Source organism: Liolophura sinensis, chromosome 5, assembly GCF_032854445.1.
Source record: "Liolophura sinensis isolate JHLJ2023 chromosome 5, CUHK_Ljap_v2, whole genome shotgun sequence".
Classification (NCBI taxonomy): domain Eukaryota; kingdom Metazoa; phylum Mollusca; class Polyplacophora; order Chitonida; family Chitonidae; genus Liolophura; species Liolophura sinensis.
Window position 1 is genome coordinate 13,105,493 of NC_088299.1, and position 20,481 is coordinate 13,125,973.

Here is a 20,481-nt window from a genome sequence, read left to right on the forward strand (position 1 = left end):
AGTCCATCAGACGTAATCATGTGACTCATGTACTTGATCTGTTTCGTCTTGAACTGAATCTTGGATTTGTGGAGTTTAATGTTTTTCTCTCGGCATCTATTCAACAGTGCAAGGAGTTTCACGATCTTGAATGGCCTCTTCATCAGTATGTCTGACTGATCGCGGAGAGGTTTTGTGCTTTCAAGATGCTTCAGAGCTTTATCTATACGGCGTTGGAATTCCTTAGGTGCTGGGTCACAAAGGGCATGCGTTTCCATTCGTAGCCACCCTATGGTGTCCCAAACGTAGTCAAGAAGCTGCTGTTCTCAGTTAGCTTTACGTTCGCATCTACTGTGCAGAACTCTCTGGCTTTGGTCAGACCTGGTAGTAGACTGTCCATTGTAACTATTGGATACTGGTTCCAATACTTAAGAGCTTTATTCAGGGGTTTAGGGGTCGAAATTTACCAGATGGATTGGTTACAACCGCCATAGATGAAATCCAGTCAGTAGGAGTATCTACTTTAGAAAACAATGTCAAGTTCAATGAGCCTCTCCAATTCAGTTTTCATTTTAACCTTAATGGCAAAAGGTATCTTCCGTGTTGAGCGTTTAAGTGGCTGAACCTTCAGGGTTTACCTTCACGTCAAGCTTAACGCACAGCTCACTTTCTCCCTCAATCACATCGCTAAATTCAGTCTCGATTCTGTCCCATGTCAAAACTGGTTTCGAGGTTATTTCCTTGAGATCAGATACCCGTTTTGCGTTTACATCAGAAACAGGTAAAATTTGCTAGAATGTTCTCAGTGTTCACAGTCACTAGTCCCATTTGCTGAATCGCACTCGATCCGAGAATCGGCTTGACGTCTCTATCAACCACAAGAAACTCAACATTACACTTCCTCTGTGTCTTGGGGTTTCGTAGACTAACACGTCTTTTCCCAGCTCGCTTGGTTGTTGCTTTGTTGTACATCAACAACGTTGTAGTTATTGTCTCAAAGTGTCGAAGACTTTAGTCACGGAACACATTAATATATTTGTTTTATTCATTGGATTGGTGTTTTACGTCGTACTCAAGAATATTTCACTTGTATGATGTCGGCCTGCATTATGGTGGAAGGAAACCACACTATACAGAGACCTATCGGCAGAATATTTACAGTCGAGCCACCATCCAGGTGAAACTCAATGTGTTCTTTTTCCACTTTCATGACAGCTAAAATGTACCTCTGAGCTGTTCTCTTGTGAGCCCCAGTGAGTTAACTTGTTCTACTGAAAGAAAAAAATTCTTCATCTGTAGAATACTCGTCGTCTACAGCGTGGACTTTACGATGTCGATTTCTTTTGCCTAGCATTTTACTCTTAAGTGATTTTCACCACCACAATTCTCAAAGATTTCCCCCACGCTGGACAGAATTCCTGTTTTCCGATATGTTTCAATCCACACAACTTACATGTAAGCAGTTTTCTTTACCTTTGTTTATTTCTGGGGCCAGTTTGTTTCAATGCTGGTTGGGCTTTGTTTTCTAGCTGTTATGTGCACAACTGCCGTCAGCTTCTAAATTTAGTTTGCCACTGTTTACATATGCTAAGTTCAGGGCCTGCTGTCTGCCTCTGCCTTAGAATGTTCCAGAATACGCTCAGTTCGGTACCTGTTTGTTTACATCAAGTGTTCAGGAATTTTCTTATTCTAGACAATTCCACCAGGCTATATAAGACCTATGAAAGCAGGTCAAAGGGAGAGTTATTGAGAGTTTTGCATGCTTTCGCTGTGTATTACTTTAGTAGGCCTTTTGTGCTGAATTTTGGTGTCTTTATAGCCTCTGGCTTTGTTATATCATATCTCCACCGAGCACTTGTTCAGTCTGAACTTGTATATTTAATTTGTGCTCTTGTGTACACAGTGCTTATTAGTACACGGACTCTGTCTGTGTAATTTTGTGTATATTTCGTTATACACTCAGTTATAATGTGGATTTTCCCTCTTATTTCTGCATTTATGCCTGTATGGTTTTCCGCATTGTGGAATATATGCGTCCGTTTGGACTTGACACCGTTGTACATGTAAGTACTTTAGTATTTGTATAGATACTGCTATCCTTTCTTGTTAAACTTAAGTACTTTAGTATTTGTATAAATCTTGTTATCTGTTCTTGTTAAAGCTAATAAATTGTTGTAAAATAAAATCTGCTGGTTTTGGTTACCTTTTTGTGCGGCTAAACTGTCGTGTATTTCGAACAAGCCATCTCTTTATAATACAGACAGTTTGGGTTGTAACACTAGCTAACAAATTGTACTTCCTCTTGGGTCTTTTCCTAAACCTGGAGACTTTTTTCACTTGCTTGGCATATACCTATGCACCTTTGTAGTGTGAGATCTGTTTGTTGAAGCCGTTTTCGCCTAGTAGTATTATCCACGATACCGACGACAATCCTATCCCTGATTAAATCATCTTCCAGGGTACAGCAGTTGCAGGTTTTAGCTAATGTACGTAAAGTAGCTGCATAACTGTCATGTTTTCAGCAGGTTCCTGAGCTCGTTTGTTGAAACAGTAGCGCTCGTAAGTTTCACTGGTTTGTTCCAAGTAGTGAAAGATCCCATGTCAAATAGATACCTGTTGTCTGATTCATTTCCTGACGAACCAATCCGTTGGCGATTTCATAATTCACCCATATCTTCTTAAAACTTTTCCAGTTGGTTGCTAGGTTACCTTTCAGATGAAATTTAATCGATGCCCATCTTAATGAACATGCCATGACAGTGGGAGACGAGTGACACCAAAGACACGTCATGTGCGACCACATAAATGACGTACTGTCCGCAAGGCGCAAACAATAGCGAACACTTTGAAACCTCATTGAGTAGCCTTGAACAAAATACAGGATCGTCTTCAATACATGTTGCAGTATTTAGTCAACTTATAAGTTACTTCAGTTTCTTCTTATTTTGGTATAGTTTTTTTTTTTGTCAACAGGATAGATAGAAGTTATTTTATATGCGTTTGGCTTGTTAACCATCCAGGAAGTTTAATCAACAGAACATTTATTATTCCAAAATTCAGGGCAAAATTTTGTGTACTATCTCAGCTTTATGTATGTATGTATGTATGTATGTATGTATGTATGTATGTATGTATGTCTGGGGTTTTGTGTCGTTTTCAGTGTGTGTATATATATTGTGTTTTCCGTTAGCAGGGCAAGTTCAGGCTTCCTATGTGCAGCCAAGACTGAAGTATCATGACAAAGACACGAGACATGACACTGCTAACTTCGCTGCTAGCCCATTCAGTCACATTATACTGACACCGAGCCAACCAGTCCTGCCTCCTTCATCTAACCTCTCAGTGTTGAACCCCAAGCGAGGCAACAACAAGTCTTTGGTATGATCCGACCCGGGTGATATCAACAGTCAAGTCCCAAAATGCCTACAATCAATAAGAAATCGCATTATAATATCACCCTAGTTTAATTGTTGAGGAAGCTAGCAGTGAAAGTTAATATGTATCCTAGGCCTCCATAGCTCAAAAAGCGCGCTATCGCAGCGTAATGGCCCAGAAGCCTCTCACCAATGAAGTCGCTGTGAGTTCAAGTCCAGCTCATGCTGGCTTCCCCTCCGGCCCTATGTGGGAAGGGCTTCCAGCAACCTTCGGATGGTCGTGGGTATCCCCCGGGCACTGCCCGGTTTCCTCCCACCATAATGCTGGCCGTACTCGTATAAGTGAAATATTCTCGAGTACGGCGTAAAACACCAATCAAATAAAATTAAAAAAAATAATAGATATCCCAACCTTTCGTGAGTTCAGCATCAAGAGCCACACTACTCCAATCATTGTCCATGGACGCAAACAAAGATATTAGGGGTCAAAGTGACACGGAAATTACTGCTTATTAATTATATGTCAAAGATCTTGGCATATCGGTGATAGCACCTCGGGATATAACACCTAATGATCCATGATAACGCTATACCGTGGTTAGCCCTAATACATTAAAGCAATTTATTGTTTATACATGAGTTAAATTCCAGTATTTCCCTCACTGATAAAAATGATATCTTCAGTAGTTAGATTAACTACACTTCATGAATACTGACAGTTTCCATGTTGAAAATGTTTATTGGGTATTCTGACGAATCAAACCCACAGGTTGGGGCATATCACAGATTTTAAAAATCGTACTTGGCATGCCTCGCTTTGTGTAATCTCTGTAACACACGAGGGTTACAACAAGGAAACAGGACTGGGTGGCCCGGTGTCAGTATGGTATATGTAGAGATGTATCTGCGAGATGATACTTCAGTGATGGGAGCACGGAGGAGGCACATTATATACACACACACCTAATGACTCCTCGTCGCCATTTAAATGGAAGAGCACGACGTAAAACCCGATGCACATATATCCTGCTGGAAGACACGTGACCTTTAACTAACATAAGGCGGAACGAACGGCCCACGTGTGTCCTGGACGACTTGTTGTCAATAAAGCTTAAATAACAGTAGGAATGGGTAATCAAAAAATCAAGAGTTAAAGGTTCGTTATAATACCTTACACAAATGTGTATTTATTTTTGTGTATTGTGACCAAGATTATCAGAAATGATTCCTTGATTTCCACATTACTGTTAATGGTCAAGAACGAAACTGTGAATCTTCCTGTGAACTGAGAGGACACCCTCGCTGCTTGTAGAGCCTAGCTGAGAATGAGCAATCTTCCTGTGAAATGAGAGGACACCCTCGCTGCTTGTAGAGCCTAGCTGAGAATGAGCAATCTTCCTGTGAAATGAGAGGACACCCTCGCTGCTTGTAGAGCCTAGCTGAGAATGAGCAATCTTCCTGTGAAATGAGAGGACACCCTCGCTGCTTGTAGAGTCTAGCTGAGAATGAGCAATCTTCCTGTGAAATGAGAGGACACCCTCGCTGCTTGTAGAGTCTAGCTGAGAATGAGCAATCTTCCTGTGAAATGAGAGGACACCCTCGCTGCTTGTAGAGCCTAGCTGAGAATGAGCAATCAACGATATTCATGTGGCCGTTCGTCAAGTTTAAAGTTTATTAAGGACCACGTGCCTTCCACTATTGTGCTATGCACATCTGTACGTAACTTGTGGGAGAGTTCGACAGTAACTTGCCAAAGGTCAGATGGTTCATGCCAGGCACTTCCTCCACCCAAAAGCTGTCAACGTGTCAGTGAAATATTCTTGAGAATTAGGCAACATTCAGATAAATAAAGAATAAAATTGTATGAGGTGAAATTAAGTCACGAAGGACAAAACGAATTAAGGTATTGTTCTGAAAAGCACATCCCGTCATTGGAAATTAGAAAGTGGACGGATATTGCTATACCGACAGCGAAGAAATATGAGGAAGACGAAACCACTGAGGTAGTAAAAACATGTACAAGTGGAAAGTTTTCTTCCATGCAGTCAGATCTGTTTTTAAAGGGCCAACGACAATGACATTGCGTTTTCAGTACAAGAAACTGATTGATGTTTTACGCCGTACTCAAGAGCATTTCACTTATACGACGGCGGCCGGCATTATGGTCGGAGGAAACCTGGAAGGCCCCCGTGGGAACCCACGACCACCCGCAGGTGGCTGTTAGACCTTTCCACGTACGGGCGGCGAGTGAGTGAGTGCTTGGAGGTTTAACGCGGCCGGAGAGGAAGCCAGCATGACCTGAACTTGAGCTCACATCGACCGCATTGGTGAGGGTCTCCTGGGTCACTGCGTCGTGCTGATGTGCTAACCACGGCGACCACCGAGAAGTGATGAGAAAATGTCTTTAGAACCCAGGTACAGTTATCAGGAAGTCGATCATGACCACATTTCAATTCACTACTGCCTCGGTCAAAATCGAAGACTTGAAACGATATTGTTCTGAAGTCACCAAAGCGCAACACCAGTACAATAATGCACACAGTATTAGGTCAGATCGATGCTTTGAAATACGACGATGAGGTGATAAGATTTGTATACCTGATGCCAGAGGACTGTACTTATAAATAGTCAGGAAGACTACATATTGGATGGCAACATGGAGACAATTGAAGTAGGCCTGCTGCGCAAATTAGAAATGCATCACCGCATTTAAGCCATTGCCTTCACTGTGCTGGGATCCTGCAGTTATGTCCACAGTTTTAACATGGTGAGGATAAAGGTAAAATAGTGATGAGTCTAACAGTACGTCCAGAAAGTACAAATTATCCCCTGAGCTTAGTCTAAAAACCCTTCACAAAGATAAACGTGAAGCTTTTTCTTTCTTCTTTCTCATAATATAATACAACGCAGCTCATGTTACCAATAGCTCATTACAGGCAAACAGAGCTTCGTTTAACACTCCATGTTCTCTTTGCACAAGCTGTGTGAAGCATATATGCCTACACTGAAACCGTACACATACATTTACCCATATTGTCTTCGCACGGCACACTTTCCCTTTAGGTAAGTCAACTCAATTATCTGAGGTGGGATTTCGATATATAGGAAACCATGATTCAAACGTGTGTAATTATCTCCACTTGGGCTTTGACCAGATTTCTAGTAATCTAATTATCACACAGAATCGTCTCTGCAGGAACTTTCAGTTTCCGGAATTTGTCCTAAATATTAAGCTTCAAAGACGAAATATCTTTGAAGACATGTGCGTCGAAGCCTGTCCTGGTTTTATTGAAGCATTTCTCTAGCAATGTAGACACTAACGGGGAATTGTTTTCGTTATATCACTTCCACACGATCACATGGTTTAAGGCGCTTGTATTTCAAAAATGGTTAAAGTGGAAAATAGTCAAGTTCGACGTTAAAACCTAAGCACCCACTCACTCGCGATACCACACATGACGGGAAAATTGTCAAGTTCGACGTTAAAACCTAAGCACCCACTCACTCGCCAGACCACGTATGACGGGAAAATTGTTAAGTTCGACGTTAAAACCTAAGCACCCACTCACTCGCGATACCACACATGACGGGAAAATTGTCAAGTTCGACGTTAAAACCTAAGCACCCACTCACTCGCCAGACCACGTATGACGGGAAAATTGTTAAGTTCGACGTTAAAACCTAAGCACCCACTCACTCGCGATACCACACATGACGGGAAAATTGTTAAGTTCGACGTTAAAACCTAAGCACCCACTCACTCGCCAGACCACACATGACGGGAAAATTGTTGTTCGACGTTAAAACCTAAGCACCCACTCACTCGCGATACCACACATGACTGGAAAATTGTTAAGTTCGACGTTAAAACCTAAGCACCCACTCACTCGCCAGACCACGTATGACGGGAAAATTGTTAAGTTCGACGTTAAAACCTAAGCACCCACTCACTCCCGATACCACACATGACGGGAAAATTGTCAAGTTCGACGTTAAAACCTAAGCACCCACTCACTCGCGATACCACACATGACGGGAAAATTGTCAAGTTCGACGTTAAAACCTAAGCACCCACTCACTCGCGATACCACACATGACTGGAAAATTGTTAAGTTCGACGTTAAAACCTAAGCACCCACTCACTCGCCAGACCACGTATGACGGGAAAATTGTTAAGTTCGACGTTAAAACCTAAGCACCCACTCACTCCCGATACCACACATGACGGGAAAATTGTCAAGTTCGACGTTAAAACCTAAGCACCCACTCACTCGCGATACCACACATGACTGGAAAATTGCTAAGTTCGACGTTAAAACCTAAGCACCTACTCACTCCCGATACCACACATGACTGGAAAATTGTCAAGTTCGACGTTAAAACCTAAGCAATCATTCATTCATTTCAAAACACACAAAGAGAAGTGTCTTTTATAGTGTGTCCCTGCAAAGATCAGATTTCTGTTGGTACACGTAGACTAACCATCCACGAAGCCTGGTCCATTAGTAGTGTTTTTCTAAATGTGTTTATTAGATATGATGGATCTACGCGTCAAAACAGACATTTGTATACCTGCCATCAACCAGTAAGGACGGTCCAGGTCAATAATCGCTAAGTCAATCATTCAAAGAGAAGAAGTTCACAGTTCTCAATCATGTTGGAAAGACACAAGGTATGTTCTCAGCGACTGAGTGAAGTCAGTATTCAAATCCTGTACCATACAAGAGTATCAGTTGTCGATAACAAAACATGTTATTAACGCAGCATCTTCAGTAATGATAAACAAACGAAGGACGATAAATTGCAATTAACACCACGTGCTACATTCTTTTTTTTATAATTCTACCTAAGCCATGGTGCTAGGGGTGTACATAAGGCTGTTTTCTATACATGTACAGGATGATTTTGAATGAAACCGTGGTAACTTTAAAAAAAGAAAAGGGTTTCACCAGTATTGTGATCGACCATTTGCCATTTATATATCACACTGTCCTCAATGGTTTTACTCTCTACATGCAGTACTTCTGTATATTGTATTCCGGCATGAAGTAGGGCTCTGCTGAGGGATTTTCCTAGGCCTGATCTCCCAGGCCTGGTCGCTTTGCAATATTTTCATACAATTGTTTATTAAATGTGATAATAACAAACATTTTGGCAGCACACGAGAAGGTCTGCCACCAACCTGCCGATAGCCTTGACTTTTCGCCGGGCTCTACCCAGTTTCGCCCAGCGTAATGCTCGTTTTACTCTGTTTCCACTCAAGCTCTTGAAACAAGTTCTCAACGAAACATCAGGCCATATACCCAAGTAACACGCTGGTGTAACTACCTCCTGCTATCTGCTGACAAGCACTCTTCTGATACTCACATTTGTTACACGGATGAATTACTGTGACACGTTTGCTAGCCTATATACTTGTGCCTAAGGAGTATGTGCCATAAATTCTCTCTAATGAAATCATGTAGCAAACACCAGTTGACATGTAACTGGAAGTGTTCGTTACTGCGCCCTAGGATACATGTAGCTTTTTTTTTTTCTTTTTTTTTTTTGGTGTTTTACGCCGTACTCAAGAATATTTCACTTATACGACGGCGGCCAGCATTATGGTGGGTGGAAACCGGGCAGAGCCCGGGGGAAACCCACGACCATCCGCAGGTTGCTGGCAGACCTTCCCACTTACGGCCGGAGAGGAAGCCAGCATGAGCCGCATTGGTGAGAGGCTCCTGGGTCATTACGCTGCGCTAGCGCGCTAACCGACTGAGCCACGGAGGCCCCTTACATGTAGCTTGAAATATGGCTATAAATAGTATGAAGTTTGAAAGTGGGGGTCTGAAAATCGTGATGTAGTCAACGGTTACATAATTACAACTGAGATGACGCTATAAGTGTAATTAATGGACGATTACAAGATTTACAGAATATACATATTAATAAAAGACTTGCATCATAGAGAGTAAAATCAGAGCAACGACGACACTGTGTTCTTGGGGAATGGTAACCTGTAAATAAAATACGTCCTCTTGTCATTTTATCTCGATTAGGGTATTCATTCTAACTATTATTGTAAATGCTTAAATAGTAGCAAATCACACATCCGAATTACTCAAAATGTTGTTTTATCACATCTAACATTCACAGTGCAAAAGGGACCAGACCATTGGGATGCTTTGTCAACCAGCAAAATCCTGATTTATACGGAAATACAATATCAGAGTTGAGCAGATGTGTAAAACCCGATGAGCAGATTCCAGTGGGAAAGCACATCAGTAAATATTTCCACCAAAGTAACAAGTCACAACAATTGTACAACAAACTTTTACAGTCAAGACAATTACAAGTGCCACTCATGGTTTGATTAGAGTTTCTTCTCTTTAAGGTACCATTTGTGTTTAGAACGAACAATATCCCGGCAGTACGACTAGCGTGTGATTTATATGCATACAAATAGATCAAATATATTAAACATGCATTTATGTGGTACTCGATTCATTTAATATTCACTTGAATTATTAATTCATTCCACTATCGGCCCTATCCCCGCCGATCCTTATCACATCTGGATCCATTGGGCCGTAGGCTCAAATCCAGCATTCATCTACATTGTTTGGGACTTACAGGTTTTTCAGGTTAACATTGTACAATCTTTCTTTGATTTGAACAAATGGGTTTTATCCGTTGGCTCTGGTCACTTGGCATAACGAGTGTGTAAGCGAGGTGGTAACCGGCTGCCAATGTGCTTGATGACAGGTCTATACTTCGGTGTTGCACTAGAAAGCGTAAGAGACATATTGGACGTCCCAAGCGAATAACCGTGCATTTTCCAAGGCAACTTTCAACATAAACTAAGTAATTATCAGTACATGTGAATTACAAACTGGCCCCGAGAGAAACATCCAGAAACGTACATAATGTAGAGGACATTGTGCATTTCTTATTCCGAATAACAGTTTTTGTACAAAGGTTATCTAGTGCGACTCGATGAATGCTCTGTTGCTCTGTTGCACGGTTTGTGGAGGCAGTCCGAACATCTTGAATAGCCCGTCATGGATATCGGTGACGTCCAAATAATGTGCTGAGGCTGCCACACATATATACTTTGACTGGTTATGACGTCACCCGCTGAGCTTTCTACACGGGGTGGCCGGCTGGAGATGGACTAGGGTAGTAAATGTTTTGTTTTGGTGAATTTAAAGTCATAACTGTGTTTCTCAGAGGTCCTCCTGGTAACATACTGTTAGAAAGGTTATAATCTTTATACTTAGGGGAAGTATCTAAATCTGGACACTAATCCTTTAAGGCAATAAGAAAGCTGAACATGCACATGCATTTTAAGATGCATGAAACATGAACTGCATTTTGCAGGCTTCACTACCGACAGAGTTCTCAGAGACAGTGTATGTCACGTTACATTTTGCCAGCTATTTACGCATACTTTCGATGACTAACCTTGCTTCAGAACTTGTGTAATCCTGATGTCATTTGTCCACATAAATAAGTAATTGTCTTTTATTCGTCTTGTAAATGTCTTGTATTTATAGAGCAACGTGCGTCGTTCCTTAGCGTGATCGTTGAATTCCAAGAAACTGACTATACAAAAGCACCTGTTTGAGAAGCAGATAAATGGAACTTGAGTAATGGTCACTTGATCCGAATCGTATTCGCGTTACACTGGGAAAACCTCTACAATACCAGGAAAAAATCACAGCAAACTACGCACACCCTTTCGCACACGTTTTTCAGTTCGATAAACATCACAGACATTGGTTTTTTTCTCCGATTCCGATTCTCAGCAATTCTCCTAACTTCATTCTCCATACAGCGGTTCTGACCAAGTCTCCATTTCACTAAGCGAGAGAGACAACCACCTTCGGAAGGGACGCCATCTTGTCTCAAGAGAAACATCAAACCATCTGGTCTTCTCATTTTTTTATTTTATAAACAATTCCTGCTATTTTTAGGTCTACACGGATATGTACATTTATGGAAACACTGCCATCTGCCTTTTTCTCATGTCATGAATTGTGCAGGACAATCCATTTGCGTTATCTTTTCGCTAAATTGTTACCAGGAAAATGAATCTGCCAAATACCCGTTTTGAAAAGCAGATGATGAATTGATGATGCTATTGATGACAAGAATGGTTGTTACTGAATCAAGAATGCTTCACTTTTACTATGCCTGTCTGGTGTATGTAGATGTTAGAAACCAGGAATAAACCACCACCATCCTTCGAGTATGCGACAAATGACAACTTAGTTATTTATTTATTTCATTGGTGTTTTACGCCGTACTCAAGAATATTTCACTTATACGACGGTGGCCAGCATTGGGAGGAAACCGGGCAGAACCCGTGGGAACCCACGGCCATCCGCAGGTTCCTGACATACCTTTCCATGTACGACTGGAAAGGAAGCCAACATGAGCTGAACTTGAACTCACATCGATTGCATTGGTCAGAGGCTCTTGAGTCATTACGCTGCGCTAGCAAATAAAAACTTAAAGTCTCAACGTGCATAACAAGAGTTATATTCGAGCCTGCTACCTTACAGTTCAGGAGCCCGTCGATGACAGCGCTAAGAAAGCTTTAGTGGACCATAATGCACATCGATAGATGAAGCTCTGAACCGTCAAGGTGAGATGTGGCAATAAGGCTGCTGTCACAGACGACATGCTCTACAGCTATTTCTATAGCAACCGTGTAAAACACGACCATGATGAGCTTGTTAAATGTGAGTTCTCATAGATTTCCAGCATATATACCGCAGCCGATATTCGGCGATCCAAAACCTAATTAAGTTCGAAATCCCTGAATAATGGCTGACTCAAATAGAAATAAAGGTAGGCTTTATTTGATGTTCATTAATAGCAAGGAATCAAATCCACAGCAGACGCCACAAATGGTTGATTTACAACCAGAGACCGTACAGAGCGGTCTTAACGCTACGTCAAGTATATTCATATTGGTGATGTACTCACTGAAAAACTATATGTTACCTTTCAAATGAAAGGCTTCTGTTCCTTCAGACTGCCGCAGTAGTAGATTATAATGGACATGATAAATAGAGCAGTACAGCCTTTTATGTATATTTTTAGTTTGCGGCAGAACAGGTAAATATGGGGATCCTGGTTATCAATCAAACAATCAAGAGATATATTTGTGAAATGATGTCTCGGCGTGATGTGGGATTCCGAAATTTTAAAGGAATATGCATGAAGTATATGCCTTAAATATATGAGTGGAAACAGACACCAGCCGTCAACCAAAATGGGCGTTCCGTAAAGTCTGTGAGACAGGAAACCGCTTTGATCTTGTACAAATACGGATAAAATGTACCATCTGCAGAGTCTCTAGTTACCTTTAAATCCAGCGAAGGTGGATATATATCTTTCCACAACCTTTGTTACACATGGATTGTTTACAGTTAGATATCATGAGTTAAGATTACTCTTTGGTTTAAATAGTTTCTACATATTATAGAGCATTAGAGAATATGTAATATTGCAGTAGTTGTTGTAATTATGTACCGACGATAATAGCAGCAGTATTTTGCTAGAATTGAAAATCCATGCTTCCCTGTTCCATCTGATGATGTTTTAAATTTATGATCAGTTCTTAGAAATTCACCTCATTGATGTAATTAAAAGCTTGCTTACTGTGAGCATCACATTACGCGTACTGCTGACGTGCCGGTTCACAATGCATAGGTATAACAGGACGTTCACGTTTACCAGTTACTGCCTTGGCCCATATCTACGTCGACATTTATGGAGACGAAATGTTTATGTCTGAACAATATTCTTTCAGGTGTTTCATGGCTCCGTTTGATTGTGCGTTGAGCGAAAGCCTTACTTTTATTTATATTCGACGATGTGTTTAAGATCACGAAGCTCTCTAAAGGTTTTAGACAGATCTAGTCTTATCTTCAAACCTGTTTTCTGCGTTAAATTCAAACTCATCCTAAGGGGTTTTATTTTAATACTAAGAGTTGTTTTATGCCTACATGACTAAAATGAAATTAAGATTCAATTCAAATGTAAATTCAGGAATAATGAACAAATTAAGACAATGACTGACTTAAGAGTAAGACTGTTCCGTGATCCGGGGGTGGGGGGGGGGGGGAGGGGCTCCCATGATGATCTAGATAGCAGATTAAGATCTAGAAAGCAGATTAAGTGACTGAAAGTATGCCAGCATCCTTGTCAAATAAAGCAGAGACTTTTGTCTAGTCTGCTCCACTCTTCAATCAAATAACGGAATCTATTTCTATCTTTCACATACCACTTGTACACAATGAAGTGGGGCGCTAAGATAGCAGAAACAGGAAAATGATCTCTCTTACCTTGGAATTTGGTCTCACTTGTGTAAGGGTACCACAATCGGAAAGTAAAGACGAGAAACAACTGGTTTGTTTAACTCTTAGAACAGCGATAGGCCTTACACAAGATCCAACAAAGAAACACGAAGACGCGAGAATAAGTTCAATACAGAAATACATATATCTTACCAAAATAAACAAATAATGCATAGAAAAATAGACAAATAGACAAATTTCAAGTGAACTTCAATAAATGACTGGTTACAGGTAGACTTCAATAAATGACTTCTTACAAGTGGACTTCAATGACTGCTTACGAGTGGACTTCATTGAATGACTGCCAGCTTCACAACTCTGTCGCTCATATGTATAGACTAATGTAAAGAAAATTTTGGATGGTCTGATCGTAAACATGTTTACAACACTGATACATATTTCCAGAATGTACACTCTGTTTACAATGACACTATACTAATAATTACAGCGCAGGCTATAACATACAAAGAGGGGAAAATGCAAGTCAAACAATGACATATAAAAAAAATAAAGAAAACATAATACAATGTTCAAAGACGGGGTTCGTAACACATGTCCAAGACTTTATTCGTCAGCGATCAAGGCAGCATGACAACAAATCCAAGTGTGAAAAATTACCATAGCCAACAGTCAGCATTGTCCTCGATTCGCGTTATAAAACCAGCCCACCATCATCATCCTTGCCATAATCATCAGATCTATCCCAGTGAGCTTTCTCAGTGAATGATAATCCGTCATTGTGGAAGTTAGACTGTCCACCGTGAAAAGGCCTACTGGCTTGATCACTCTTTTTTGGCTTTGTGTGCTAGAAAAGCAAATCATAATGAAGCTTTCCTAACCACACACAAGGTTAAAGTAGTGGTCGATAAAAAAACACCAGCAAAAAACAGCAAGACTACTAATATCTGAGGAACACTATCTCCATTATTTATTAACTGTCTTCCTGGACTTAAGTATGCTGACCAGGAGCAATCATAACTGATGGTATTCGTGCCAGAGGGGTGTTCGTTACGGTCAACAATACTGTTAATTCACTTTGGAGGTTTTTTTCTATTACTGAACACAAGAATATCATCTCCATAGAACACAACGGCACCTGTGCTCCTAAGGCCTTATTTTGTTTTGTTTACCGATTTTACATTTCCAGTAGGCTTTCCTACTGTAGGGTGCGGATGGTCGTGGGTTTCCTCAGGGCACTGCCCGTTTTCCTCCCACCAAGACGAAGGCCATGTGTTAGTTGTAAAGAAGTGTGAAATGTTTGGGTGTTTTTTTTAATGCGAAAAGCAGATTTTTCAATGCGTTGTCGTTACACCAGATAGTAGCTTCCGATTCTTTGCTACTCTCGCCCAGGGTAGAATAGAAAAATATGGTGCAGTAACAATAGACTCACACCGTAGACTAATAATAATGGTTCACAGAGGGTATACAAGAACATCCATGCAAAAAAAAGAACAAAAAAAGAAAGCAATTAAAAGGAGAAGAACTAGTTGAAATATATGGATACGTTATGCACAAATTTTCAAACAGTTAGCCGCATCTTCAGTGAGGGTTCATGGGTAAAACAAACCCCACAAGAGCTTTTCCAGGAGTAGACAGTGCCACACAACCATGCGATTTTCTGATATAGACGTTTGACGGCCGTGCACTAGAAGGTCTTCCAGCAACCTGCGGATGGTGGTGGGTTTCCGTTGGGTTCTACCCTGTTTCTTCCCACATAATGCTGGTCTTCGGCGTATAAGTGAAGTATTCTTGAGGACGGCGTAAAACACCAATCAAAAAAATAAATAAAAAAATAAATAAATATAAACGTGTGTAGATCGTCTCTCACGCCAAGTAATACTGGCGTATTGTGTAACGGGCTATTGTCATGTTAATAATGCCGCAATTCTAAGTATAATAATAAAACCGACCTTTGCACCGACCTCACTGTCCCATCACTCTAACATAGTCTCTAACAAAAGAATGGATGGACTGTCATGCAGCATTTGTTTGACCTTGCGTAAATGTTATTATTTTAATCTATGTCACTGATTACTGGCTGAGAAACTAATGGGTGAAGGGGTGCCTCCGTGGCCGAGGTTATTAGTGTGCCATCCAGCGCGGCGCACTGACCCATGAGCCTCCTACCAATGCGGTCTTTGTGAGTTCAAGTCCTCATGCTGGCTTCCTCTCCGGCCGTACTCGGGAATGTCTGACAGCATGAGGATGGTCGTGGGTTTCCCCCGGGCTCTGTTTCGTTTCCTACCACCATAATGCTAGCGAAATATTCTCGTGTACAGCGTAAAATACCATTCAAATAAATACATAAATTTAAATTCTGCAGTGAGTATAAATCTAGGCATGAAAACAGAGATACGTGCATCAGCGGTCAAACTGTCCATAATTTTACACACCCAGTGTATGCTCATGCAGAACCGATGTGGAGTACAACCGACTCCTATTGGCTAAAAGTTCTAACGCTGTTGATCTAAAACTTCATTATATTCCACTATGTAAATAATGCGGCTCAGCCGACACGAATGAACATTCATTCACACTAATTGTGATACAACGTTTTTCTTTTTAATTTTTATTATTTCCTTGAAAGGACACCGCGCGATTGTTGAAAAAGAATTCATATTTGTTACATTATTACAAACACGTTTAAACAGGAGAAACCTGATTCTTGATTCTTGAGAAGACCCTTTGTCGATTCTTGTTCAAGAATCAACTGTTGCTCGTCGTTGCTCTACTACATATTCCATTGGAACGGGTGTTCTGGGTTGCCATGCAACACCACTTCATTATTTACAGGCGGTATATGAATATTGAACTTACCCTTAAATTGACGCGAAACATTGCAACTGGTTTCATTATCACGCTAACGTCCTTTGAAATTACCAAACAACCATGTTACCTCTCTCTGACACAGGATAATTGCGTGAACAAAGTAAATCATACCAGTTAGGCAGAGAGCAAAAGGTTATTCCCGCTCATGCAGGATCATTAGTAAGGCTCCAACCTGGAACAGTTTGTTGTTGGTGATGGCTTGCCTCGTATTCATATTTTAGTCGAACTATAGGTTGTTCACCATTACAACAACGCCAGGTATAGCGGGATATTCCTTTAACCATATATTTGACTGCCATTATATAATGAATGGTTCTTGTTTTACGCCACGACAACTTAAGATAGCATGTTGTATTTGCATCGCGAAACAGATCTGAACTGAAGACGCAAAGTCTTTACTCTAAAAAAAAGCTTCTCTCAGAATTTACCAATCATATGACAGGTCATTAAATGTTGTTACTTGAAACATTTTCTATACCCTTTCACGTATAAAAGGACAAATTTCGGTGCATTTTTAAGAAACAAAAATACGTCCTCGATATTCGACAAATATCAGCTCTCTTCTTCGAATCCGATTTCATACAACCTTTATGAAGGAAAGTCACAGATCAACAATGACCTCCTCTCATCTCCATTCGCTGTGTGCCGATTCTGATCTCGGCTACATTTTTTGACATGTCTTGTGATACTACATCTTGTGATGAGCGCGTTGAAGATTATACCTTCGGGAGAGACGCTATGTTGCATATAGAGATTTTGTCCAGAGGTTTTTGAGCAGGCCTATCTAACGAAACACGTTACTGCGGGTAACATTTCTTTGCTGTCCATGTTGATTACAGGTTTTGTTATATTTTGGTGTTTATTTCTTCTCATTTTCGGTTCATCTTCAGTAATTATTTTCTGGTAAATGTTAAACGTTTATCCTTTCATAACTAACCAAATTCCCAGATATACAAATATTTCAAGTACTCTGAAAGTATGTGTAGCAGAAAGATTCCTACTTGCCCTTAAAAGTAGCCGTATAAGTGATTTTCACTACACGAACGAAACATGTCACTATATCAATAAATGATAAATTGTACTTCATCCTCAGGCAAAAATAAGCAATAATGTTCATCTTCAACACGCCGCCGTCTCTAAATACAAATGATGCACGTAGTCACAAATGCTGTTGTGCTATGTGTAAGTGTTCTTGTGCGAGGAGGGTGTGCGTTAAAGGTCCGTTAAAAGCGTAGGTGTGAGCAATTCTGATGAAAGGCGCAGTCGAGAGTTCAACACTGGACGTCAAGTGCTTTACGCAGAGCATCTGTTTATGCTGCGCCACATTCTGTCTAAAAGCATTGATTTATGACTGAAGGCGAAATATTGTAATACCTAGTCACTGCGTGAGAAAATGTGGAAAGCTGATGCCTCCCTGACGGCGGGGCGCCTATGATGCGTTGTCTGACTGGAATAGTGCATGTAAGAGGCTGTCCAGTGGCATCTGAATTCTGGTGGAGCGATCGATAGTCTTGTCACATCAGTACACCCGGATATCATATGATCCACAGCGGCCGGAAAGGAACCACAGACTCGCCGTTGTGAAGTGCGGACGTGCGTTCTGTTAGAAGGCGATTCGCTCGGGAGGCTGACACCGATAATTCGGACAGGGACGGATCAAAAGTGACACCAGGCTTTAAAGGACAACTAATAAGCAAACTTTTACTGATAACTTCGTTGTTCTCATCGTATTTCCACAAGATCTCTGTGCATACTCCCATCCAGCAGCCATAATGTTTAAAAACAGAACTAGTTGTCAGAATATTTCAAGTGACAATGTAGTGGTGTCTATCGGTATTGTGCCTTCAGTAGAAATCTGGGAGGCTCTGTTGATGATTTTTGGCTTTGGATTGTTTGCATGTTTGCTGGCTTATGGATTTACCCAAGTGCGGAAAAAGGTTTACCATGATAAGGTGAGTTGATTACGCTAAGGTGTTTAGTCATTGTGTATGGAGATCCAGTACGCTCCGTTCATATTTCCCAACTTGTCTGTTACTCATTGTTGAAAAAAAAAACTTAGGAACGCGTGTGGTGGAGTATCAGTCAATATGGCTAATGCGGCGAACCTTTATTCAGCGATGTAAGGAATGAAGTCATTTTAAGGAAAACCTAGAATTAGTAATAATACTCTGTATTGCGAATTAGTGAAAAATAATATAGTTTTTTGACTAGCTTCTTTAAGTGCCATAGCATAAAAGCAGTTAAATAAAAAATAATCCAAGATTCCAAAAAGCCCGTCATTTCAGTCTCTGTCAAATGAAAAGCCAAACGTATACACAAGTGTTATATAGTGTTGTGTGGATAAATTGATAGATACATCACAGGGCGTAGAAGACTGATGTGTAAAAGACGTCACTAGATTGAAATCCTTTATAGCGCAGGAATTTAGCTCACACTCAAAAATTAATCTGTTAATTTTAACAGAAAGTCTATTGTCTGAGTGATGATAACATGTATTCTGTTATTATATAACACAATATTCTGTCATATTCAACGTAATGTTACGCTAGAGTGGTAGAATATCTGTTTTAAATTTATAGAATATGTTATATTTAACGGAATAATGTGCTGCAATAGCACAGTGCATTCTAGCATCACTTAGCAACAGTCTTTCTGTTAAATTTAACAGATTATTTTTTAGTGAATGGGAATAAAAGTATAAACACCAAAGGTTTAAGCTACATGTACCATTCATATATGTATGTTATGTTATAGTTAAGTGCAAGACATGGATCCATCTCCGTCAATCTGTAGATTTAGCATTCATGATCGTTGACATAACTGATCTAAATCAGCACTGGCCTAGACTGATTGAGAAACAAATATGCCTATTTGACTGCTGTTTGATGCAATACACACCAATTATTCACTTGTTCCATAGCAGTCAGTTCCAAGGGTGTAAGGAAAGAATGTGCAAATGAACGGTGAAAACAAGGGGAATCTACAAATTCTCGGTCAATACGGGTACTCACATTGAATCCCTGTCTGCTGGTGTAGAGAGTCGCGCAATTTATGGTCATTCTTGTTTTATGATTAAAACTATACAAATCCTTCCGTCACACCTGCATTTCTCCCCGTTTTGAAGAAAACCGTGACGCCTTACATTTATTTATTTGATTGGTGTTTTACGCTGTAAGAATATTTCACATATATGACGGCCGGCCAGCAATATGGTGGGATGAGCCCGAGGGAAACCCACGACCATCCAAAGGTTGCAGCAGACCTTCCCACGTACGGCCGGAGCATAAGCTGGACTTGAACTCACAACGTCCGCATTGTTGAAGGGCGTGACGTTTTGTGTTTACACAACTACCATCAAGTAGCACATTGTTACTTTTTAAGTGTACACCTGAACAGTTCGAAGAAACCCTGAGTAATGTGACTGTATTCCAGCGGTTATGTGTCAGCATTGTCGTCACTGCTCTGCTTTTACTCTCTATGCTGCATTTAGTCGTTTGAATCATAAGGTAAATCGGTTTTGCAATCAATGTGTCTTTCGAAGAGGTGTTTATTTATTTGACGGGTGTTTTACGCCGTACTCAAGAGTACTTCACTTATACGACGGCGTACAGCATTATGTTTGGAGGAAATTGGGTAGATACCTGCCCACGTACAAAGAAGTGTTTTAAAAAGAGGCGATCATAAAGTGCGTTGCGTTGTTCATCCATGTCCGTGTCACGGATCACTGACATTAATGAGAAGTATTTAAACGTGTTACATTCCTCTACTTATAATACACGCGTACTTGAAATAAATAAATAAATAAATAAATAAATAAATATAATATCAAGTTTCTATGAGAATGTGTGTTCAAACATAAAAACACTTAAGCGGTCTGACATGAAGATACCGGAAACTATATACATACATGCATTAGAGTTAAACCCTATCCGGGGTAAATTGAGCAT

The 20,481-nt window shown here is 40.5% G+C and overlaps 1 protein-coding gene across 1 annotated transcript in view; it reads left to right on the forward strand.

Annotated features, from left to right (window-relative positions):
* Positions 1 to 18,306: 18,306 nt before the first annotated feature.
* Positions 18,307 to 20,481, forward strand: part of LOC135465474 (uncharacterized) — a 43,647-nt gene continuing 41,472 nt past the window's right edge. The window contains exon 1 of the mRNA XM_064742715.1: positions 18,307 to 18,486. Coding sequence (XP_064598785.1) covers positions 18,307 to 18,486 — 180 coding nt within the window. The remainder of the gene's footprint in view (positions 18,487 to 20,481) is intronic.